This window comes from Elephantulus edwardii, unplaced genomic scaffold (genome assembly GCF_000299155.1).
Source record: "Elephantulus edwardii isolate Elephantulus edwardi_28Jun2011 unplaced genomic scaffold, EleEdw1.0 scaffold00032, whole genome shotgun sequence".
NCBI classification, from domain to species: domain Eukaryota; kingdom Metazoa; phylum Chordata; class Mammalia; order Macroscelidea; family Macroscelididae; genus Elephantulus; species Elephantulus edwardii.
Genome location: NW_006399782.1, coordinates 5,853,467 through 5,878,065, shown reverse-complemented (window position 1 = coordinate 5,878,065; position 24,599 = coordinate 5,853,467). Strand labels below are relative to the sequence as shown.

General features: G+C 43.3%; 1 protein-coding gene across 2 annotated transcripts in view; it reads left to right on the top strand.

The window, feature by feature from the left end:
• The window catches only part of KALRN (kalirin, RhoGEF kinase), a 797,511-nt gene that overhangs the window by 231,608 nt on the left and 541,304 nt on the right, over nt 1-24,599 (top strand). For both annotated transcript variants that reach the window (XM_006884214.1, XM_006884215.1), the window contains exons 4-5: nt 8,595-8,787; nt 14,329-14,841. In XM_006884214.1, coding sequence (XP_006884276.1) covers nt 8,595-8,787; nt 14,329-14,841 — 706 coding nt within the window. The remainder of the gene's footprint in view (nt 1-8,594; nt 8,788-14,328; nt 14,842-24,599) is intronic.

Genomic DNA, 24,599 nt, shown 5'->3' with positions numbered 1-24,599 from the left:
TCAGTTGGGAAAACTTGTTTCTTTTCTTCAATAAAATTCCTGCCCCATCAGTTCAGTGGAACTTGCCTGACCAATGAGAACATAGTAGCCTTTTATTTGCCAAATACAATAGTTATGATTGCAACTTAAGAGCTACTTCTGTGCATCCTTTACCATTTTGGTTCATCCTTGAAATTTTTCCCACCCTTGTTCCTTTGACTCACTCCTCTCCTGGTTTTCTATAACCTCTGTGCATTTTTTCCTCAGGCTCATCTGCTGTCTTCAGCAATCTCCTAAACATTAATATTCCTGTCAGTTCAGTTCTTACCGTAGGCTCAGAAAATGATTCTTTTGATCTTCTTTTTTTTTTACTTGGGGATCTCACCCACTTCTGTGCTCATCAACTACCACATACATGAACTTACTCATTCAACAAATGTTTATTTGATACCTACCATGTGTCAAGTAGTATATGGCTCCCAAAGGAGAATTTCCAGTCCATATAGCAAGCTGTCACCAGAATTTCAGGTATTTGTGAAATACTTATGAAGTCTTGGTAGTAACATGGTTAAACATTTGGCTGTTGACTGAGACATCAGAGGTTCAAAACCAACAGTGGCTCCATAGGACAGAAGCATTGGTGACTGACTCAGTAGCACACAACATGAAATCTACATATGTATGCAATGTTTGCATTATTGTTCATTGTTGTTCAAAAATAACAACTGTCTTAGGTGGGATTTTTCAAGACCAGAGTCTGAGACACTGGTTTTTTATGACTTATTAAGTGTGTTCTTTTGATTTATTAAGGTGCATATGATTTATTAAGGGTATGTGCTCCAGGAAAGTCTTGTAAGGGAGCAAGAGAAATGAGTTGGGAATTGAAAAGATGGTGTATGGAATGGTCTAAGGTTAAATCTAACCTTGGCCTCCTTGAATAACTAACGAGACAGCTCTGGATTGTGAATCACACTCCAAATTTAAGTCACCTTGACATAAGGAGCTGATTGTTGGGACCCCTTTGCAAGGGTGTCATTGACTATCCCTAAGTGTGGAGGGGGTCTAGTGATAAGAAACAGGGAACTCTGGTGGCCTAATGGTCAGAAACTGCACTGCAATCCCAAGGGCAGGTGATTCAACTCCACCAGCTGCTCCATGGGAGAAGGATCAGCAGTCTCCTCCTGTGCGATTTACTGCCTCTAAAAACCCACTGGAGGGTCGGTCAGCTATGAGTTGGTTCTGACTCGATGGTACTTACCAACAGCAGCAATAGGAAGTAGGAATGGAGGAGAACAGAGAGTGCGCATTCAGACCCAGGAATTTTGCGCCAGTTTCCATCCAATTGCTCTATTTTCTCAGTTCCAGTGGTTTAGTGGTAAGGAGTTGCACTGCCAAACAAAGTGGTTCAAATCTACCAACAGTTCTGAGGGAGAAAAATGAGCAGTCTCCTTCTGTGTGATGTGTTACTTCTGAAACCCATGGGAGGTTCGGCTATGGGTTAACTTCCTACTCCATGGCATAATAACAACAATAACTTCCTAAACCATCCCCCCCCCCCCGAGTCTTATTTACAGCTAGAGTATTGAACCAGTTTATTCCCGTTTGACCACCTGCTGTTTCCACTCCAGATCACTCACTCCTTCATTGCCACTGAGTCCACACTGGTTCATATACCACTGACCCTCTCGTGACTTTTTGGAGTCTATAACTTGCACAGGAAATGATTGCCCATCTTTTACCCTTGGAGCTGCTCATAGATTTGAACCACCAGAGAGACACCACCTTTGGGTTTAGCAGCACAGCTCCCTGCATGCTAAGCCACCAGGGCTCCCTACCCCAGATATGCTGGATCAGAATCACATTTCCACAAGCTTCCCCAGTGATTCTTATAGATCCTGAGATGGTGTTTTATGATCTTGTTAAAGTACAGATTCTGATTGAGTATTCCTAGGGGTGGTGGTGATGGTGGTGGTGTTATTATGTGCTGTCTAGTTGCTTGTGACTCATAGCGACTCTATGTACAAGAGCCCTAAACCCTGCTCTATCCTGTGCCAACCTCACTGTCTTTGACACACCTCCTCAGATTCTCAGCAAGGGATCAAACTAGAATGAACTGGTTCAAGGCCATGCTTACTACATACTAGACCCTGAAGAAGACACTGAGTATCCCACAGTGGAATGGATATACAAGTTCAAGTTCCTGCCTTCCTATACTGATGGAGGTTGCTTTCAGACAATATATATAAATAAGTTAAATAGGTGGTCTAGATGACAACAGTGAGGGGGGAGAGGAGTGTCAGGTGGGCACAACTCGAACTCAGATTCATTGCCATTGACTTGGAACCAACTCACAGCTGACCCTCCAGCAAGTTTTTAAGTTGCATATGAGGAGATTGCCCATCTTTCTCCCTTGGAGCCACTGGGGGATTTGAACCACCAGAGAGGCACCACCTTTGGATTAGTAGCACAACACCCTACAGATTATGCCACCGAAACTTCCTGGCAGGTGGGCAGGTGCAGTTTTAAGTACAGTGGCTGAAGGGAGGCTTCACCAAGGAGCCATTGTTGCCGAGATCCAGAAGAGGTGATTCTCTGCTTAAACTCTCATCTTGCCTCTGGCTGACCCTAATTTTCACTCCCTCTCCATAGCTGGAAGGTCATCTTTCCAAATTCCTCGGTCATGCTTCTCCCCTGAATGATATCCTTCTGTGGTTCCTTATTGCCTTTAAGAAGAAGTCCAGGGCTCTCACCACGGCACACAGCACATCATGATTTGAAGTCTGGTTCCTTAAGCCCTCCTTCTGATGTGGTGGTGCCTGAGGCAGGATCACCACTATGTATCTAGAAATTGCAAAGTAATATAGCAAGCCAAGAAACCATTAAACAAAACATGTTCTGTCTTTCTGTCTTGACAAGTAGACTGTTGACCTACAATTCCTAGACCTAGAATGTCAGCTTCTAATGTAGACTGGCTGGGCTCCTGCTTTCCATGATAGAACTTGAGAACACAAGGAGAGTTAGTGCCCAGCCCTAGCTCTGTCCCTCTCTCCCCCCCCTCCCTATTCTACCCTGCAACAGGCTTCCTGTCCACACATCTACACGCCAACTCACACATTGCTTTTAGCTACCTCCTTGTAAATAGTTGCCCTTAGGTTTCAAGAACAAAACAGAACAATTTTCCACTTAATTGATCTCAACTCAAGATGGCCCATGTACTACAGAGTAGAATCAAGATCTATAAGGTTTTCTTGCCTATAATCTTTACAGAAGAGGATTACCAGATTTTTCTTATGCCGTATACCCCTGGCTGTATTCAAATTACCCACAATCAAGTATAAACCACTTACGGCATCTAGGAGTGCACATTCTTGGCAGGGTGGAGGTGGGGAGTTTATGCCTGGTTAAATATATTAGCCCAAGAAATAAGCTTAGGGATGCTTGGGCCAGAATTTTGAGTCTCTTGGTGTGATGGGAGTACAGGGACAGGAAGGGCAGGCATGGACACTGGGCAGGTGGATCTCCTTGGTCCTGGGGAATGTGTGTAAAAAGAGGTTCAAAACTCAGAGCAGGAGTCTCTGAAGCTCAGAGTGAACTGTGTCTTGACACTCTTCTTCTTACTCTTCTTATTCCCGAGCCTAACTGAAGTCCTTAGAATTTCTCAATATGCCATGTTCTTTTGCTTCTGTGATTGGCACATACTGCTACCTCTACCTGAACTTACCTTCCACCTCAGCCACTTCTACATCAGGTCCATTTATCCTTCAAAATTTAACTCAAGGTTCACCTCTTCCAGGAAGTCTTCCCTGTGTCCCCTGCCCTCTATGTATTTATAGCTCCCTTTTTATTTTCTTTTAGAATCACTACACCAAAATCTAACTAGCTTTTTGCTTATTGTTTTTTCCAAGTTGAAGTTAAATTGGTAGCATTGTGCTTGGCACAGAATAGATGCTCAGTAAATATTTATGAGGTGAGAGGCAGAAGAGAGGGAAGCCCCTGTTTCTGCCCCTGCCAAGGTTATGCATTTCTAGGTGGCGTAGGTGGTTGGCACTTGACTGTTGGTGGTTTGAATCCAGCCAGAGGTACCACATAGAAAAAAACTTGGTAATTGTCTCTATAGATCGCAGCCAAGAAACCACTATGGATCTTGATTCTAATCTGTAGCATCATGAGGTGTGAGTAAATTGTTTCCTAATTTTCTCTACCTCCTATGAGCTCCGTAACCAAATTCCTAACTAAATCCCTAGTGGCTAATACCCCATCCCCAATCTATGGTTACAAAACACCAGAAGTAAGGGAGTAGATGTAGAGTAGGGGTATAGTGTGATATAGTGTCCAGAGCTTGGCCTTTCAAGTCGACAGTCCTGACTCTGAAATTTTGCTGAGCCACATACTAGTCTTGTGATCATAGGTACACTTTGTGCCTCAATTTCATTATCTTTTATGTGGAGATAATTATACCTAATGTGACTTGAAATCAGGAGACATATTGCATTGGGAAAGTCCACTGTCAGGGACCTCTCCCAAATTATAAAGAGTGGTGATCAGTGATGTCAGTGTAAAGATTAAGGTGTGCCTGATTCAGGCCATGGTCTCCTCAATCACCTGCTATGCATCAGAGAATTGGACAGTTAATAAGGATGACAGATGAAGGATTGATGCCTTTCAGTTGTAGTGAGGGAGCTGTGTACTGAATAGCTTATGGATTGCCAAAAGAACAAAGAGATAAGTCTGAAAAAATGCAGCCAGAGTGCTCCTTGAGGTCAAGATGGTGAAGCTCCATCTTTCATACTTTGGATATGTAACTAGGCAAGGCTATTCCTTGTAAAGGGATATCATGCTTGGGAAGATGGAGGACCATGAAGGAAAAAAAGACCCCCAATGAGATAGTTGGACTTGGTGACTTTAGTAATGAGCTCTACCATATCAGAGATGATGAAGGTGGTGCAGAATAGGGCAGGATTTAGGTTGGTTATACCATGAGTGGTATTCATAAATGGACAGCACTTAACAACAATGAAAACAAGATACCTAATGCGAAGCTCTAGGGAGCTCTGGTGGCCTAGTTACTGCCAATGCAAAGGTGGTGGTTGTTGTTGTTGTTAGATGCCATTGAGTCAAGTATGACACATGGTGACCCTGTGGACAACCCCTCTGAACCCTGTCCTGTCCTGTGCCATCCTTGTCATCTCTGATGTGCTTGAGCCCATTGCTGCAGTCACTGTGCCAGTCCATCTGCTTGAGGATCTTACTCTCTTTTGCTGAGCCTTTATCTTTCCAAGCATGATGTCCTTCTCCAAGGAATAGCTTCCCCTAAGACCATTCTCACTGAACAGGAGACAGTGCTTTGTCATCTCTGCCTCCAAGGAGAATTCTGGCTGTATCATCTCCAAGGACCAAGGGAATACACATGGTTTAAAATCAGGAAAGGTGTGTGTCAAGGTTGTACCATTTCTCCATACCTAGTCAGTCTACAATGCTGGGCAAATCATTCAAGAAGGTGGATTCTGAAGAAGAATGTGGGATCAGGATCGGAAGAAGACTCATCAACAACTAGCATTATGCAGATATCACAACCTTGCTTGCTGAAAGTGAGTAGGGCTTGAAACACTTGTAGCAAAAGTTCTAAGACTACAGCCTTCACATTCAACATATATTGCATTTCAATGTCAAGAAGACAAGAAAATCCTCACCACTGAACAGCAACATCATGATAGATGGAGAAAAGATTAAAATTGTCAATTACTTCATCTTACTTAGATCCACAATCAACACCCTTGGCACCAGCAGTCAGGAGATCAAGAGAGGCATTGCACTGGTCAAGTCTGCTGTTAGGAATCTCTCCAAATTGCGGAGGGGCAATAATGTCAGTATGAAGACTAAAGTGTGCCTGATCAATCACCTGTTATGCATCTGAGCATGCTCAACAGTGAATAAATATGACAGAAAAAGAATTAATGCCTTTGAGCCGTGGTGTTGGAGAAGAGCACTGAATGTCCAACAGACTACCAAAAGAACAAGCAAATATGTCATGGAGAGGATACAGTCAGAATGCAGAGGTACATGATTCAAACCCACCAGCTGCTCTGTAGATGAAAGATGGTTAATCAGTCTCCTCTCATGTGATTTACTGCCTCTGAAAACCCACTGGAGGGTCAGTTCTGACTTGATGGTGCACAACAATGACAACGACAACAACAACAGTGTGAAGCTGAGGTGGCATAGTCAGTAGGGAAGTGCACTGCCAATCCCAAGGCCACCTTTCCTGTGGTTCAAATACACCAGTGGCTCCAAGAGAGGAAGATGCATAACCTGTCCTCATGCAGTGTACAGGCTCTGAAAACCTGCTGGGAGACTGGCTGTAGGTTCATTCTAACTTGATGATAATGAATTTGAGTTTTGATGGCTAATATATAACATTATTGGGAAGAGAAAATGAAATAGTATATGTCAAGTACTAAACCACAGTTTCTGTCTTACAGTAAAGCTAAAATCAACCCAAACTCATAGGCAGCAAGGCAATTTCTATTTGCAGTGACCTGATAAAACAGAGTAGAAATGCTTTATAAGGCTTCCAAGGCTTTAAAAAAATCAGTTCTTTCCTACTATTAGTACTCTTACATAGATCCCTGAATATGTCAATTTTTCTATAATTAGCAGACATTTCTTGTTCAATGGTAAAGAAATCCTGTCTTTTAAGAATTCATATTACTTTGAGACAATGGGGAGAGAAAATTATTTATGGAAGACTGCAGCCACTTGTTGATTCAATAAATGTCAGAGAAGAGGAGGCAACTCCTTTCCTTTGGAATGCAGGGTTTGGGGCAGAAATAAGACTCGGCCTTCCTCTCCTGCCTCTAGTCCTTTGTGTGGAACAGTAGAGTATAAGAAGACTTGGAAAGTCCCCTACTTGGAGAGTTTCTGGTCTAACTTGGAGGCTTTCAGACAGTCACTGGAGTGTGGTCGGTCTCTACCAGTTGGTGGCATTCTCATCAGTGGTGGAGATTTAAGAAGGAAACTTGGAAGCGGGTTCTTGTTTCCTTTTAGGACTAAATCATTACCTCCAGTGTCTGTGGAGCAATTGATACATCTGTTGCACATCTGTGGGTCAGATGCATGTAGAATGTTATAACAAATACAAGCTGGGAGATAGGAAAGTAAGATAAAAACTCTTGGGAAAATACTACACTAGTGTTCGTATCAAAAGAGTTAAGTCATCAAGTAAACAAAGTCTATTTGAGTTATAAAAATAAGTGGAGAGGCTATATATAAACCAAGAAGATGAAAAAAAGATCTTTAACTATCTGAATGCGGGTTTTCTTCCAAACTAATATGTTACAACTATTTTGACCTTCACTTCTGCCCCTCGCCCCATTCTGTGCTGAGGAGTTACATTCAAAGTCCAAGTGTTAAACAATTATTAATAAGTTTTTCTACCTAGTAAGTTATGAAAAAAAAATCTTGATTCACTTAGTCTATATTTTTTCCCAAAATGATCATTGTCACTGCAATTGACCGTGATTTCACTAGCTGTTCCCCTCCATTTAACTTGTAATTTTTATATCCTTGCTTTTTTAAAAAAAATTTTGTTTTTACTCTTACTTTATAGTAATACAAGAGACAAATAGACTGTATCTACCATTCCAACCAAGACCACCACCATCACCACCTCCTGATTTGTTGACTAGAACACCTCAGCAATCTGTTCTTTTTAAATTGACATAGATTTGGAAGACAAGTAATACAGCTCAGCTTAATGATGGCAAAGATATGTTATCAGTACTTTCTGTATAAATTTTTCGAATAGGCATCACCTCATTTGTTGAAGAAGTTGTTGGCCCAGTCTGTTCTCAGTGGTTCAATGTGCCAGTGTCAGGCGGCAGTGTCTGCCATTGACGTGGGCACAGGGACAGACAGCCCTGGTACCAACGGCTTCCCATCTCAGAGTTAAGGGGCAGCAGGATCCCCATCTTAACAGCTTATATTCAAATAGGGATAACATGACTCTTCCCAAGAGAAATGGAAGGAGATGAAATAAAAAATACTCTTAAAATAAACATCTCTACAAGTGCTAGTCACTACAGAAAACCTGTTATTTTAAAAAAAATTATTATTATTAATTTTAATGAAAATTTACAGAGACTTTGGATTTCCCTTCATTCATTGTTTCACTTTTCTCCCTGCCCACCCTTCCCCCTCCAGTTTGCTCTTCTCTTTGAAAAGTAAAAGAAAAATTCTTACATTATTTTACAATCCCTCCTCCCAAGTCCACTCCACTATACAGCCTTCGCTCTGGACTCCTGTCATGACAATAATACTTAATCATATATCCCTTTTAAACAGCTCCCTCATCTGTTTCAATGCAGTATACATAATTTATCCCAGTTATTTTCTAATCATAATGCAGGACCTTTATTCAAGAAAGTTTTCCTAGGTGGGAATATTTTTAGTTGGTTTGGAAAGTAGATGAGGAAACCAGTTTGGAAACTGGCATAAGGTTAGTGAGGGTGGTCTAGATGAAGGCACATTCAAGCTTCTTCTAAACATTTTCTTTTACTTTGAGCTGTAAAGTCTCTGCTTCCCAAAGTGACCATGCCTGAACTCTGACTTCCCCACAGTGAGGACGTGTGCAAACGTGGCTTCACCGTCATCATCGACATGCGGGGCTCCAAGTGGGACCTCATCAAGCCCCTCCTCAAGACACTGCAGGAAGCCTTCCCAGCCGAGATCCATGTGGCCCTCATCATTAAGCCCGACAACTTCTGGCAGAAACAGAAGACCAACTTCGGCAGCTCCAAATTCATCTTTGAGGTGAGCCCGTGTTCTCTCTTCCCTTTTCTGTACTTCTCCCAACCACATGCTAACTTCTCAGCTCCCCTTCTCCATCTACCTAACCATATCAGATACAATATGCCAAGTTGTGATTATGTGATATCAAGTTGGAACCAACTCAGAGCTGACCCTCCAGTGGGTTTTCAGAGGCTGTATTTAGCACGGGAAGAGAGTACCCATCTTTCTCCCGTGAGGGAGCCAGTAAGTTCAAGCCGTGTGCCTTTGAGTTGCAGAACAAGTCCTTAGCACTAAGCCTCGAGAGCCAAGGGGCTTATTAATCAGAGACTGGAGAGAAATGAGACACTCAAGCAATTGTCCCAGACATACACTGTCTATGGGCACTCTTGTTTACTATTGGCAGGCATGTAAATTAGGACAACAGCTTGTGTGGCAGCCTTGCAATTTAGCACAAAAACAGTTTGTATTCATTCATCTATTAATGTTACTTTTAGGAATATTCTTAAAGAAAGATTAAAGTAAAAGATGGAAAGCTAATTAATTATATGTACCCAGAAAAAATGTACAAAGATGATCATCACATTATTGAACTGTTGGGTTTTTTTACATTTTTATTATATATTGGTTTGCACACAAAGTTCATATACATTGTGTTTCACACTATCCTTCATTCACATTGCATCACATTGTTTTTAATAATAATAAAAATAATCAAAACCACTGCTGTTGAGTTGATCCAGGTGTTATTTAGTCAACTATGACTCGTAGCCAACCTATGAACAACAGATCAGATCACTGTCGTATCCTTGAGTGTGTCAGAGCTCCTGAGGTGACCTAGGATACAGCAAGGTTCAGTTGACTCATAGTGACCCTTTAAGACAGAGTAGGACTTTCCCTTAGGATTTTCAAGGCTGAAATCTTTAAGGAATCAGACTGCCACATCTCTCACCCATGAAGCTCTGGTGAGTTTGAACTACCAATCTTTCAGTAAGCAGCTGAGCATTTTTTTAAATAATAAGCAAATAAATAATGATGAGATTGATCGGTTCTGTGACTGGGGTGGTGGGAGTAAGTGTGTCAGAGACAGTAAGGTTGACAGAGGATAGAGCAGGGTTTAGGGCTCTGGTACATAGAGTCACTATGAGTCTTAAGCAACTTGATGGCACATACAACAACACAACAGTAAGAGATTTGTTACATAAATACTAAAAGCCATTAAAATGATCTTTTGAAAACTAGGTAGTGGCGTGGGGAAGTGCTCATGCCATATTATTGAGTTAAAAGGGGAAAGTTATAAAACAGTATGTGGTTGTTGTTGTCTGCCATTGAGTCAGAACCAACCCACAGCTGACCCTCCAGTGGGTTTTCAGAGACTGTAAACTGCACAAGAGGAGATTGCCCTTCCTTTTGCAGAGTAGCTGGGGAATTGAACTGTGTTCCTTTGAGATTGCAATGCAGCTTCTTACCACTAGCCACCAGAGCTCCCATAAAAAAGTATGTTGATGTTGTTATGTGCTGTCGAGTTGCTTGCGACTCATAGTGACCCTATGTATAACAGCCCTAAACTCTGCTCTGTCCTGTGCCAATCGCACTGTCTCTGACACTCCCATTACGATTATCACAGTCACTGCATCAATCCACCTCATAGAGGGCCTTCCCCTCCTGCGCTGTCCCTCCACCTTCCCAAGCATGATGTCCTTCTCCAAGGACCGGTCTCTCCTCACAACATGTCCAAAGTATGTTAGACAGAGCCTCAGAATCCTTGCCTCCAAGGAGCCACCCGGTTTAACCCTTTCCAGGATGAATCTGTTTGTTTTCTTGGCAGTCCATGGTATTCTCAATACTCTTCTCCAGCACCACAGCTCAAAGGCATCAATTCTCCTTCTATCCTCCTTGGTCATTGTCCAACTCTCTGATGCATGACAAGTGATTGTGAAGATCATGGCCTGTATCAAGTGCACCTTAGTCTCCAGAGAGACACCATTGCTCTTGAGTACTTTGGAGAGGTCCCTAACAGCAGACTTTCCCATGGCAATGCGCCTTTTAATTTCCTGGCTGCTGGTGTCAAGAGTGTTGACTGTGGAGCCAAGCAAACTAAAGCTGTGAACAATCTCAATCTCTTCACCATCCATCCTGATGCTGCCAATTGGTCCAGTGGTGAGAATCTTTGTCTTCTTGACATTGAGCCTCAATCCATATTGCAGGCTGCAGTCCTTGACACTCTGCAGCAGGTGCTTCAGGTCCTATTCAGTTTCAGCAAGCAGGGTTGTGTCATCTGCATAACGCAAATTGTTGATAAATCATATAGGCAGTGTAATTTAAAATTTATCTTTAAGTATCCATCTATAGAAAGTGAAGACTGGGAGACATAGAAATGTTCTTCTTGTTAGATACCATTGAATTGGCTTCCACGTCATAGTGACCCTCCACGTGGCAGGGCAAACCCTTGGCCGACCCTGCACCATCCTTACAGTCTCTGCTGTGTTCCAGGCCCGCCGTTTCCCAATGTTGCAGCCACTGTGTTGGCTCACTGTGTCCATCTCATTGCAGTTTTCCTCTCTCTCGGTGATCCTCCATGTTTCAAAGCATATGTCCTTTTCCAAAGACTGGCCCTTCCTCACAGTGTGCCCAAAGAATGTGAGACAAAGTCTAAGGAGCACACTTTATGGTTTTGAATTTCTACCAAATTTTCTCTTTTCTTTCAGGGATTGTGTGTTACTTTTATAATCAGGGAAAACATGTTATTTTTAAAATAAGTTTTCCAGAGGACATATGTGTCCCTGGAGAATATTTGTTGGTAACACATCAGATTAAATCAATGATTTAAGCATCTTTGTTCCAGCCCAGCTTTGAATTCTTTCCTTTTCTCCAAATACTAATTCTCACCTGCAAAATTATAAGGAGTAAGTGGTGTGTGTGGTGTGTTATGTGTTGGAAATGTAGTATGAGCTATTTTTAATCTTTTAGCAACTTCCCATCTCAGACTCTTGTCCCCCGGGAGCCAGGAGACTCTTTGCATTTGGCGGTGATTTGAACCCAGTGGCCTGAGTGAAGCAGCTTAGTATAAAAACAGTTAACTAGCATATTTCCCTAGCACCGTTGACTGAACGCTGGAAGTCCTGTGGGAAAATGCTTTTTATAATTTTGATTTGTTTATACAAAGGAAGTGACAACAGGTCTATAAATGTATAAGCTGAAAAGACAAAAGACAATCTTTCCAATAAGCTTTTAAAGTTTTCGCTTCAACATGTTGTTGTTGTTGTTATGTGCCATCAAGTTGTTTGCAACTCATAGCGACCCTATGTACAACAGCCCTAAACCCTGCTCTATCCTGTGCCAATCGCACTGTCTCTGACACTCCCATCCCGATTACCCCAGTCACTGAATCAGTCCATCTCATAGAGGGTCTTCCCCTCTTGTGCCATCCCTCCACCCTCCCAAGCACGATGTCCCTCTCCAAGGACCTGTCCCTCCTTGCAACATGACCCTGTATTCCCTTTATTCCAAGCTAAGCAAGTTTGTCCCTGCCTCCTAGTCCAAAAATCACAGGAAGGATAATTGGAGACCTACCACTCAGAAAAATGTTATAGCGGGAAAAATATTTATAAAACAGTGTCTTGAAAATAGTCAAAACTATGTGATAAAGGGATGAGAGTTCAGGCTTGTTCAATGACAGATAATAATGAAAATTGCCATGTGCAATCATGGGCAACTTCCTGAAAGTGGCATACTTTGACCTAAAGTCTAAGCAGAAATTGCTTTAGAACAGTGATTCAAAATTTAACAAGCTCACAAATCCCAAGAGCTCTTGTTCAAATGCAGATTCTGATTTAGGGCTGCAGTGGAACCTGGGATTTTTCATTTCTAACAGTCTTGTATGTGATGCTAATCCTGCTGATACAAAGGCCGCACTTTGAGATTCAAGTATCTAGAGTAGAAGAGATTCTTAACTCTGGCTGCAAAACAGCATCACGTGGGAACTTTCTAAAATATACGCTTATGCCCAAACTCATAGCTGTTGAAATAGAGACCTTTTGAGGAAGCTCTGGTGGTTTAGTGATAAGGAGTTGCGCTGCCATCCTGAAGGCACATGATTAGAAACCACCAGCTTCTCTGTGGGAGAAGGATGGGCCATCTCTCATGTGATTTACTGCCTCTGAAAACCTGCTGGAGGATCAGGCTGTAAGTCAGTTCTGGCTCAACGGTACATAGCAACCAAACGGGATGAGATTTGAGCATTAGTGCATTTGTTTTTTAAATCCTTTGAGAAATTTTTAACAAACAGTTAAATTTGAGTACTACAGTCCAAGACCAACCCTTCTTCCTGTGATGGTTTCTTCTCTCTTTGAAGGAAAAAGAGGGAAAGGAGAAAGATGGGATGCTCATCAAGTAGCATAACACAGACCAAGCGCTCTTGAGGGTCCAGTGATGACATGGCCTTCCCATCACCGTCATTGTTCTACTAGGGGTGAGCACACACTGGGCTGAGCACCCTAAGTGCTTTATAACCATTGATTCTATTTAATGCAGAGCCTGTATGCAAAGTATTTTAATTTCCACTATACATATGAAGAGACTGAAGCCCTGAGAGCTTCTGAAGCTTGCCCTGGATCACATTATTAGTCAAAGCCAGGGAACTGAACCCAGCTCTTTTTAAATATGTATGTAACCTGCCATCCACTTCCATAATAGCTTGCCTCTGGAAACCCTATGAACCCGGAGAGAGGACGAAATTTATACAGAAGATGTCCACGACTTTTGTTCATAGGGCCACTATGAATCACCTGTGACTCGACGGCAACACAACAACAACAACCTGCCTTTCAGAAGGGAGAAGAGAAGCCTGAAGCCCTATAGGAGTAAATGGTCATTTTCTTAATACTTGGCTATTGTGCATTGTCACTTGCTGAAGACCTTTTGCTTCCTGGAGATAGATGTTGTCCACTCTGCTCAAGCTGGTAGCTGGATCATAGAGAGAACCGGTGGCCTCAACTTAGTGCTCCCGATCTCTGGTTGTGTTCATAGCACCCTCTTCTACAAAGGAAGGATCTTAGGGCTGGGCTGCAGCTGGTCCAAGCTGAGGCAGGAGGCTAGCCTGTGAGGTCCTTCCAGCCCAAGTACTGCCGCAAATTGCTTAATCCAAGCAGGAGGACACCTGGCTAGGATTTTAAAGTGGTAAAAAACTGGCTTCTGGGCATTTTGTGTGATTTTCTGCCCATTCTTCTCACTTCTAACATTTGAAGCCCGTGGGGGTGAACTTGGGGATGGGGAGGAAGGGGAATATGAGGGAGCAGTCTCTCCCAGAATGGTAAACTGGGGGGGGGGGATGGAGAAGCTTTTAAACCAGCCCCAGACCCCATCTGTCAAAACTGATGACCCTGACCTATTTGTGGCCCCTCAACTGTGGGCCCTTGCTCCTCCACTGGTCTGCTTCAGGTAGGTTATATTTACCATTACATGAACTTAGTTTGTTCTTTCTCCTTGTTGACTGTTTCTGCCCCCTTCTTCCCTGCAGCCACCCCCTCAGTCACTGAGATTCCTGTCTGTGTCTCCCCTTCCCAGACCAGCATGGTGTCCGTGGAGGGCCTCACAAAGCTGGTGGACCCCTCGCAGCTGACAGAGGAGTTTGATGGCTCCCTGGACTATAACCATGAGGAGTGGATCGAGCTGCGGCTCTCCCTGGAGGAGTTCTTCAACAGCGCAGTGCACCTGCTCTCGCGCCTTGAGGACCTGCAGGAGATGCTGGCCCGCAAGGAGTTCCCTGTGGACGTGGAGGGCTCGCGGCGGCTCATTGACGAGCACACACAGCTCAAAAAGAAGGTGCTGAAGGCCCCTGTGGAGGAGCTGGACCGAGAGGGGCAGCGGCTGCTGCAGTGCATCCGCTGCAGCGATGGCTTCTCAGGGCGCAACTGCATCCCAGGCAGCGCGGACTTCCAGAGCCTGGTGCCCAAGATCACCAGCCTCCTGGACAAGCTGCACTCCACACGGCAGCACCTGCACCAGATGTGGCACGTGCGCAAGCTTAAACTGGACCAGTGCTTCCAGCTGCGGCTCTTCGAGCAGGATGCGGAGAAGGTAGGGAGACGGTGGGCCAAATGGACGGAAATTGTTAATCTCACTTTCTAATTAATGATGTCATTTTTTAGGACACTTAAAGAGTCCCTGGTCATATAAATAGCTAAGTGTTCAGCTATTACCCAGCCAGTTTGGTTTTTGAGAGGTGCCTCAGAAGAAATACCCGGTTGTTTACTACATAAAGATCACAGCCATTAAAAATCCTATGGAGCACTCTTCTCTACTGTGATACGCACACATGAGTTGAGTTCAACTTAATGGTAACCCTTTTTGTTAAAGCTGGTTTACATTTCTTTTCAGTTTTTTGCCTACCCACTGATAATTAGAGAGCTCTGGTTGTCTAGTTGCACTGACAAGTCAAAGTCATGTGGCTCTCCTCTGGAGAAAGATGAGCAATCTTATGCCATACAATTTACAGCTCCTGCAAACCTGCTGGAGACTCGGCTTTGAGCCAGCACTGACTCCACAGCACGTAAGAGCAACCGTCACCACTGATAACTGACTCTTCAGGGCAATTTTTAAAGGATGCATATCCCATTTCTAGAACAGTTTCAATAACAACTTTTGCTCCTATTAAATGCCGTTTTAGAAGAGGCATATAGTTTCTTACACAACTGTTAGAGTAGTCCCATAGCCTGTGCATGGGCTGGGGTGTCCTGCTCTGTGCTGGGAGGGGCTGCTTGGACTGCAGGATCCTAGCCACTGTTCATTGACTGGCCAGGAGTCAGCTGCTCTGTATATTGCCTTGTTTACCTATCATTGGGAAGGTCTTGAAGAGCTGCTGTTCACTCTGGGCGTTTCCTATGCTGGGGTAGGGAACTGGCCTCACATCATTTCTATAGGCCAGAGCCAAAGCGCATGCAGAGACTAAGTACCACAAATCCTACCTGGAATGTTTCTGACTTTGAGGTACTTTGTGGTGTTCCTGAACCACTTCCATGTTTGGAAAATATTTAGGGAACTCTTAGTGCCGGTCTTCAAAAAACCCCAAAGCCTTATGTGAGCCCTGGTTCAGAGAGAGTTCCAGATAGAGAAGGTGCCTGTGCTGGAGTCAGCCAAGTAGCCACCAACCTCGCACTGGTTGGTGCCATATGTGCATTCTCTCAGCCCGTGCACACAAGGATCACTTGATACCTCATTATTCCTTTTTCACAAGTTGAGCTAGTGGAAGCTCAGAGAGGTGAACTGGCTTGCACAAGATCATACTACTGGACAGAAAAGGGTTTCTTTCAACTCAACACAGCCGAATTGGAATGGCCTTTGACCTTCCAGCAAATTTCTGAGGCTGCAAATCTCACGGGAGGAGAGAAATTGTCCAACTTTCTCCCTTGGGACTGCTGCTGTCCTTTGATTAGCAGTACAGCTCCCATAGACTAGGCCATCAGAGCTGCTTGTTTTATTTAGTCTGTTTCTAGAGTGTATTTACAGGCTCTGCTCTAGAACCTTGCTTGGTGTTGCCACTGGAGCACGACCTGCCAGCTCCTAGCACTTGGCCCAATCACCCCGGAGAAAATATTGAATCCCACTTTCTAATGTTTATGACACAGCATGACCACTTAATTTTGAGTGCTATGGATGCCTTTGGTATAGAAAAAGCATCTACAGACTTTTTTTATAAAGTATTTAAGTCTGTAAAATATGTATGTTTAGAAAGTAATTTTATTGAAAAATTACTATTAATTGTAATATGTATATATACTTTTAAAGAACATGATAAATATAAAAATATATTTGCTAAAAAAAAGTGCCATTGAATTGGAACTGGCTCTTTGCTGACCCTCCACTGGGTCCAAGACTATAAATCATGTGGGAGGAGTTTCCCCATCTTCTACAGCGTGGATATGAACCACCGGAAAGGCGTCCTTTGGATTCACAGTACAACTCAATTCTGAAGTAGTTATGAGAAGTAGTTACGAGCAAAAATTGTATTTTATGGCAACAGTCCAGACGTAATGTGAGATGTAATACGTGTTTCATTAGTGTCACAGGGCAGCTCTGGTAGCGCCTTCTGGAGGAAGTTGTACCCCGACAGAGGCTCTGAGGGAAGAAGATGGACAGTCTCTTCCTGTGCAGCTTCAGCCTTGGAAGCCCAATGGAGGGTCAGTGAAGGGTCGTCCAACTTGATAGCGATGAAGTTATGAGTTTTGATTAATGTCACAGGAGTCTAGGTAGTTCACACACTCAATTGCTAATCGAACAGTCAGTGGGTCAAATCCACCAGGTGCTCTGTGGGAGAGCCATGGTGCATTCTACCTCAGTAAAGGCTTGCAGCCTTGGAAAACCCATGGGGCAGCTCCACTGTGTCCTGTCGGATTGCTGTGGGTCAGGATTGACTTCATGGCCGTGACTGGGTTTGGCTTTCTCCTCTTGTCAAAGACGCAAGAATCACTAGCACTAATTTAGTTGCTTAGATTCATAGTTAACAAGAAGTCTTTATTTTGGTTAGAGGTTAGTGAAATAAAGATGTACTTTTTGTCCTTATCCATGTCCACTATTCCTGAATTCTATCCGAGATTCTATCCTAAATTCTATCCTCTATTCTATCCTGGGGTCCTAGGCTTACAATCTTTCTTCTGTTTTTACGTGTGTGTGTGGGGTAGGGGGGGGGGTTGGGGAAAGATAGGGAGACAGACTATTAAAAATAAAACAGAATAGTGAAAAGAATGAGAGGAAGAGAGCAGCCCAGGAATATTTTGATATTGAGTCAGTGGTGAAGAAATGCCTCTCAGGCTTGACCCAGGCACCACAGAAAATGTTCTGGGTGTGGGACAGGGGAGAGAAACAAAGTTCCCTGTTTATGTGGCTTCAGGATTACTTTACAATACCGGTGCAGAGCTAAGTGTCTGAGCCCTTGACATATTTGGTGTTTTGAAAGGAACCGAGGAGGCTGATAGTGTGGGGTAAAGGTTGTGTGTGCACATCTAAACAAGGGGTGGCGACATGGTTACTGCATGAGCCACATCCTAGCCTCCTTTCTGGGGGAGACTTATCCAAGGCTTCACGTTCCATATCTGGAGAGCACTTGGCAATCAAAGGAGTCTGGTGATTGCCCAGCTTCTATTTTAATAAATAGGGTGGGGACAGAGTCTCCCTTCTGAGTGACAGCACATTGCCCAGAGTTCGAATAATGGGTGGGCCCTCCATATTTGCAGACTGGAAGGGGGAGTGCTGCTGCCTCACCCCTTTCCTTCTGGTGTCACCTTCTGCACCTCCATACCACCTTACTCACTCCATCTTCCCCTGACCTTGCCCTGACCCCACATTCCCCTAATCCCCACCTTCTCTCTGACCCACCTTCCCTCTGACTCCACCTTCCCCCATCCCCTCTGACCCCACCTTCCCTCTTATCCCACCTTCTGCCCTGACTCCACCTTCTCCCTGACAATACCATCCCCTCTGACCCCACTTTCCCCCTGACCTCACTTTCCCCCTGACTCCACCTTCTCCCTGGCCCCCACCTTCCCTGAACCCCACCTTTCTCTGACCCCACCCTTTCCTGACTCCATCTCCCTCTTGACCTCACTTTCCCCTGATTCCCACTTACCCTTCACCCCACTTCCTCCTGAACCAACCTTCCCATGATCCCACTTTCCCCTTGATCCCATCTTCCCCTGACCCCCACCTTCCCCTGGCCCCAACTTCCCCAGACCTACCTTCTCCCTGACCCCCACCTTCTCCCTGACCCCCACCTTCTCCCTGACCCCAACCTTCCCCTTGACCCTCTCTTCCCCTTTTCCCCATCTTCCTCTGATCCCCACCTTCTCCCAGACTCTCCTTCCCCTCTGATCCACCTTCCCTCTGATCCCCACCTTCTCCCCAATCCTCACCTTCTCCTTGACCCTATCTTCCCCCTGACTCCACCTCCCTCTGGCCCCCTTCCTCCTGACCTCTGTCCTGTACCCCCCATCCTGCATTGTAGAAGTGAGGTACAGGAGTTATTTTGTCTACCAATTAGATACTTAAGGAGGAGGAACCCTGTTCATGGATAATTTATAAAGCAGTTACCATTCATTTAATAAACTTCTGTTGAGCAACTGTCATTAGCCCAAAGCAAAGTATTTAAAAAAAAAATGATTGGCTCAAGCTTCTATCACGGAGCAGCTCATAGTTTAATAAAGGAGGTAGACACGTACTTATTAAGTGTCTACTGTGTCATTGTCTTGTCACAGGCACAGCCTTCCTGCGTAGGGAGGGCTTGAGGAAGAGGCGAAGTTATAGCTCAGGAATGGAGCTTTAATGAGCAATTTGTGAAATGGCTGGATAATTCAAAGGGGTTTCAAGTAACACACACTGCACCTTGTTGGAAGATGGACTCTCCCGTGGCCCAGTGCCCTGTGCTCCAGCTAATGGGCCTCTCCTCCACTGTGCTCACAGAACACCATCCAGGTGCTCCTCATTAGCCTGGTGCAGATTGCAGTCTCTGCAGCCCTGTTTCCCAGCCAGCCATCAGCTACGGTGAATACGGTGTGATGAAGGTATCTGTCTTGTAATTATGACCTATTACCAAAGAGAAGCTATGGGCCTCTGCCTCATCAGGAACACATTTGTGGGATTAGAGGTGATTAAGTAGCCTCATTATTAAGTATGCCACCTGCAGATGTGGGTGCTGCTCAGTGAAGGACCTCACCTCCCCGGAGTCACTTTCCTGGGCATTTGGGCTAGTAGTTTAGAATCAGATCTGTAAGGGACCTTGTGGTGGAAAAGTCACAGAAGTAAGGATTCAGAAAACATTGACATTACCAGTTCATCTGCCTTCTGACCCAGGAGAGCGCACAATGTCAATGAGCCAACTTTAGGAGGATTCCAGTCTATGAAAATGACTGAGACATCTTTGTAATACTTCATTTCTCAATAAAGAGACACACCCGATGATTATGCTGTATTGATCAATGTTCTTTAGAAAAATAAACAGGATGGAGATTCATATATATCCATACTCATGATATAGGAATATGTAGATATATGACTCTCTACACATACCCATGCACATCCATATATATGTGTGTATATATCCATATTCATGATATATATATATATATATATATATATACACACACACACACACACACATATATAAAATTTGTTTTTCCTTAAGTGAGATTGATTTCCAGGAACTAGCTCGTGTGATTGTGGGCTCTGGCAAGTTGAAAATCTCTGTGGGAGGCTGGCATCTAAGGAGATTGGAGTTGATTCTGCAGACTTGAGGCAGGATTTCTTTTTTTCTGGGCTATCTCAGACTTTTTTATTTTTAGAACTTCAAGAGATTGGATGAGGTCTATCCACGTTAATCTCCTATATTTGAAGTCCACCAATTGTAAATGTTAACCACAGTTACATCAGAGGCACACAGATTAGTGTTCAGTTGACTAACTGGAGACTTGAGCCGAGCCAAGCTAACATGTAAAACTAACCATCACAGATGTCTATACCCAGGAGGCTCGTTTTCTACCGTTGTCCAAGGCCAATCTGGAAAAGACAATAGAGCTCCTATTGGAGAGACTCTCCTAAAAACATGAACAAAGCTATCCATTGGGGCTTACAGTCTTGGAGCTGTGCTTCTTATTGGCTTACTTCATTTGTTTTGTTTGTTTCATGTATATAATGTGCTTGGCACATAGCCTAAACAAGCTGTCACCGTGCTTGTGAGATAGTCCACCATGCTTGAGAGGGTATCGCAGTGCCTTCTGTTCTACAAACCTCTCCACTGACTACAGAATCTCACCCGGATAAGAAGCTCTCATTTGTTTCCTGTGCTCAGAGGACACAAGGCCCTCACTGGCTGCCTGTGCCTGCCCTTGCACTCCTCTGTGGGGAAGTTCTCATTGCTGTTAGGTGCTATCCAGCAGGTTGAAATGCTGCCCAATCCTGCACCGTCCCCACAGTCTCTGACTCCATTGTTGCAACAATGGACTGGGTCCATCCATTTCCTTGAGGATCTACCAAATATGATGCTTTTCTCCAAGGACTAACTCTAATTTTTAAATGCCTCCTGCACATTCATTTAGAAATGGTGAAATTCTCTTTATGTCCATGAGTGCCATGTGCATGCAGACATGGAGCTGTGGTGGGTAGGACTTGGGCTTGTCACGAGACCTTTGGCAAATCTATCACTTCAATGAGGCTACCAAACAAACAAAGATAAATTCAGTATCTTTCAACTCTTCTGCTGCTTCCACATGGCTTTCATGTGTAATACCCTTTCTTCTTTCAGCAGGAAAAGTGGGATGATCAGGGTGTGTGTATGTGGCAGTGGTAGAGGTAGCTGTGGTAATAGCAGTGTTGGTGGTGGTAGAATAGGTTTCTAAGAAGACATCTCAGAATCTCTAGAGTAGTGTGAAAAGACCACACCCAATCCCAAGTGAATCTATCATTTGTCTTCCTTTGAGACTCACCAAACAATATCTGAGCTTATAGAGCTCAACAATCCTCTATCAGTGTTTGCTCTTTTGCTGTCTTTTCTTTCCTAAATATTTGCAATAGACGTATCTGTTTTCAGGGTTGTTGCCTTGATGATTGAAGAAAATAAGAGCCATTTCTCTGTAAATGAAGCATAATCTCCTGTGTCATTTTGTTGTTGTTTTAAAATGCAGGCTGCTGCCCATGATTGTTGTGCAGATTAAATGGGATAATGTCTGTGGCAGTGCCCCCCTGGGTGCCTGGCTCAGCATAGCTATTTTCTGGGCATCCCCTGCCCTCTATCCCCATGCTACCTATGCCATAATTTACTCTTGAACCATCCTGCGCCTGCTGAGACCATGCAGTGTCACTGATGCTGTCTTCCGAGTGAACTTGTTCCAAACAATTTTCCATTCTCCTTAATGGATCAAAAAGAAGAACTGAGTTTTGAGAGAAGTTGAAGAGGTATAAGTGAGGCACACAAAGGTCAAACTGGTATCATACCTATGGGACCCAGGATAAAGGGGTACCTCCACGAAGAAGGAGAGTCTCTGAAAAACACTGCCTGTCCTTGAGGCAGACAGAGAGGAAGATGATTCTTCCCAAAGCCCCAGGGGAGATGCTCACCTCTCCCTCTGAGAGACATTTAGCACTTTCTTTCTCCTTTGTATTACAATTGAATGTTAGTAAGGATGACAGAAGAATAGATGCCTTTGAGCTGTGGTGTTGGAGAAGAGTACTGGATATCCCATAGACTGCCAAAAGAACAGATACGTCTTAGAGAAAGTGCAGCCAAAGTGCTCCTTGGAGGCAAGGATAACACAGCTTTGTCTCATACTTTGGTCATGTTCTTAGGAAGGATGATTCCTTGGAAAGAGACATCATGCTGAGATGGTGGAAGATCAGTGAAAGAGAGGAAGGCCCTCAATGAGATGGATTAATAAATGGGCTCAAGTGTGTCAGAGATGATGAGGATGGCACAGGATAGAACAGGGTTCAGATCTGTGTTCACTGGGTCACTATGAGTCGTACTTGACTCAAGGACATACAACAACATAACATGGCATTTTTCTTCTCTTCAAAGTTAGACTCAGAAACACTTTAAACAGTTATCCAAAGTAAATGTCTTTGCATTTTTGGGGGTATTTTTTTTAAAGTCTGTGCAAATAAACAAATGTTGCTTCTTTGTTATTCAGCATGAAAATACTTGTAGGGTATCACTGAGGGAGGAGCCTTCTCAGGCAGCAGACCATTGAGCTAAAAGTTAGTTGCATATTAGTATGTGTTCGAATAAAGAGATCAGGTTATGAAGTGGTCAAAATGGTCTACTGCTAACTGGAAGTTTGACAGTTCAAACTCACCAGCTACTCCATGGCAAAAAGATATAGCAGTCTGCTTCCATAAAGATTTACAGCCTTGGAAACCTGACACCGGAAGAACTAGATGGTGCCTTGCTACCACTGCCAACTTCTCCAAAAGAGATCACAATTGAGGGTCCTGGAGAGGATGGGAGAAAAATGTGGAAAAATCATAAAAATACTGGAATTAATGATTGGTTGAGACTGGTGGGACCCTCAAGACTATGACCTTTTCTCACCCACCAAGCTTGGAACCAAAAACACACCCATGGCTTAACTTTCAACCAAACAATATCAAATCAAGTATGACCCATAGCTACTCTATGAACAACAAACAGTTCTGAACTCTGTCCTATCCTGTGCCATCCTCACACTTCATGACACACTAGAGTCCATTGCAGCAGTTACTGTGTTGGTCTACCTGCTTGAGGGTCTTCTTTGCTGCCCTTCTGCTTTTCAGAGCATCATGTCTCTCTCCAAGAATAGCTTCTCTTGATAACGTGCCCAAAGTAAGTGAGGTGAACGAAGCTTTATAATCTTTGCCACCAAAGAACATTCTGGCTGTATTTTCTCCAACACATATTTGTTCTTTTGGTTGTCTGTGGGATGTTTCAGTACTCTTCTCCTACACGACAGTTCAAAGGCATTAATTCTTCTTCTGTCATCCTTATTCATTGTCCAGCTCTCAGATGCATAGCAAGTAATTGGAAAGACTATGACCCGAATCAGACATACCTTGGTCCTCAAACTGACATCAACACTCCCCAATAATTTGGAGAAGTCCATAACTGCAGACTTTCACAGTGGAATTCATCTCCTGGTTCCCTGACTGCTTTTACCAAAAATGTGATTGTGGTTTCAAGTAAGATGAAGTTGTTGACAGTTTTAATCTTTTCTCCATCTATTGTGATGTTGTCTATTGGTCCAATAGTAAGAATTTTTGTTTTCTTGATGTTGAGATACAATCCATATTAAATGGTGTATTCTTTAATTTTTGGCAATAACTGCTTCAAGTCCTCCTTATTTACAGCAAGCAAGGTTGTGTCACCTGCATAATGCAGGTTATTGGTGAATCTTCTTTTGCTCTTGATGCCACATTCTTCTTCAAAGAGTCCAGCTTCTTGAATAATTTTCTCAGTATACAGGTTAAAAAGGTGTGGAGAGAGAAAACAACCATGATGCACTCCCTTCTTAATTTTAAATCATGTAGTGTTCCCTTATTCTGTTTGCAAAACAACTTCTTGGTCTAGGTATAGATTTTGCATGAACACCATGAAGCGCTCTGATATTTCCACTATTTTTAAAGTTAGCTATAGCTTGTTATGATCCACACCGTCAAATGCCTGTGCATGATCAATAAAGCACAAATAGACATTCTTCTGATATTCTTTACTTTCAGCTAGGATCCATCTGAAGTCAGCAATGATACCCCTGGTACCATGACCTCTCCTGAATCCTACTTGAAATCTGGCAGTTCCCTCTCTATGTACTGTTCTAGCTGTTTTTGAATGAACAGTAGATATAAGATGAATACTCCTTGTGTATACTCCTTAGAAAAATCAACCACACAAGATCTAAAGGGCAGCATTTACTTAAAAGCTCAGAAGGAAGAGTGGCATAGGACGGATGAAGTAGAAAGTCATTACTATTGAGTCAGGACTAATCCATAGTTGACCCTCCAGTGGATTTTTTTGAAACTATAAATTTCATGGGAGGAGATTGCCTATCTTTCTCCCAAGAAACTATAATAGTAATCTTATCTGTATTAAATCATATCTTATAAAATTGAAAGGATGAATAAAAAGGTTAAATACATGGAAAAATGATGAATCCATGTTACATTGTAGGATTACAATCAGTGTCATATGAGTTTTTGAATGGAAAACCAGTTAAGTCTATAAACTTTCACTCAAATCACAGTAAAAAGTTAAAAACATATATTGTTAAAAATAAGGAAACCCCCTGAGACACTTCTGTTCTGTCCTATAGGATCACTGTGAATTG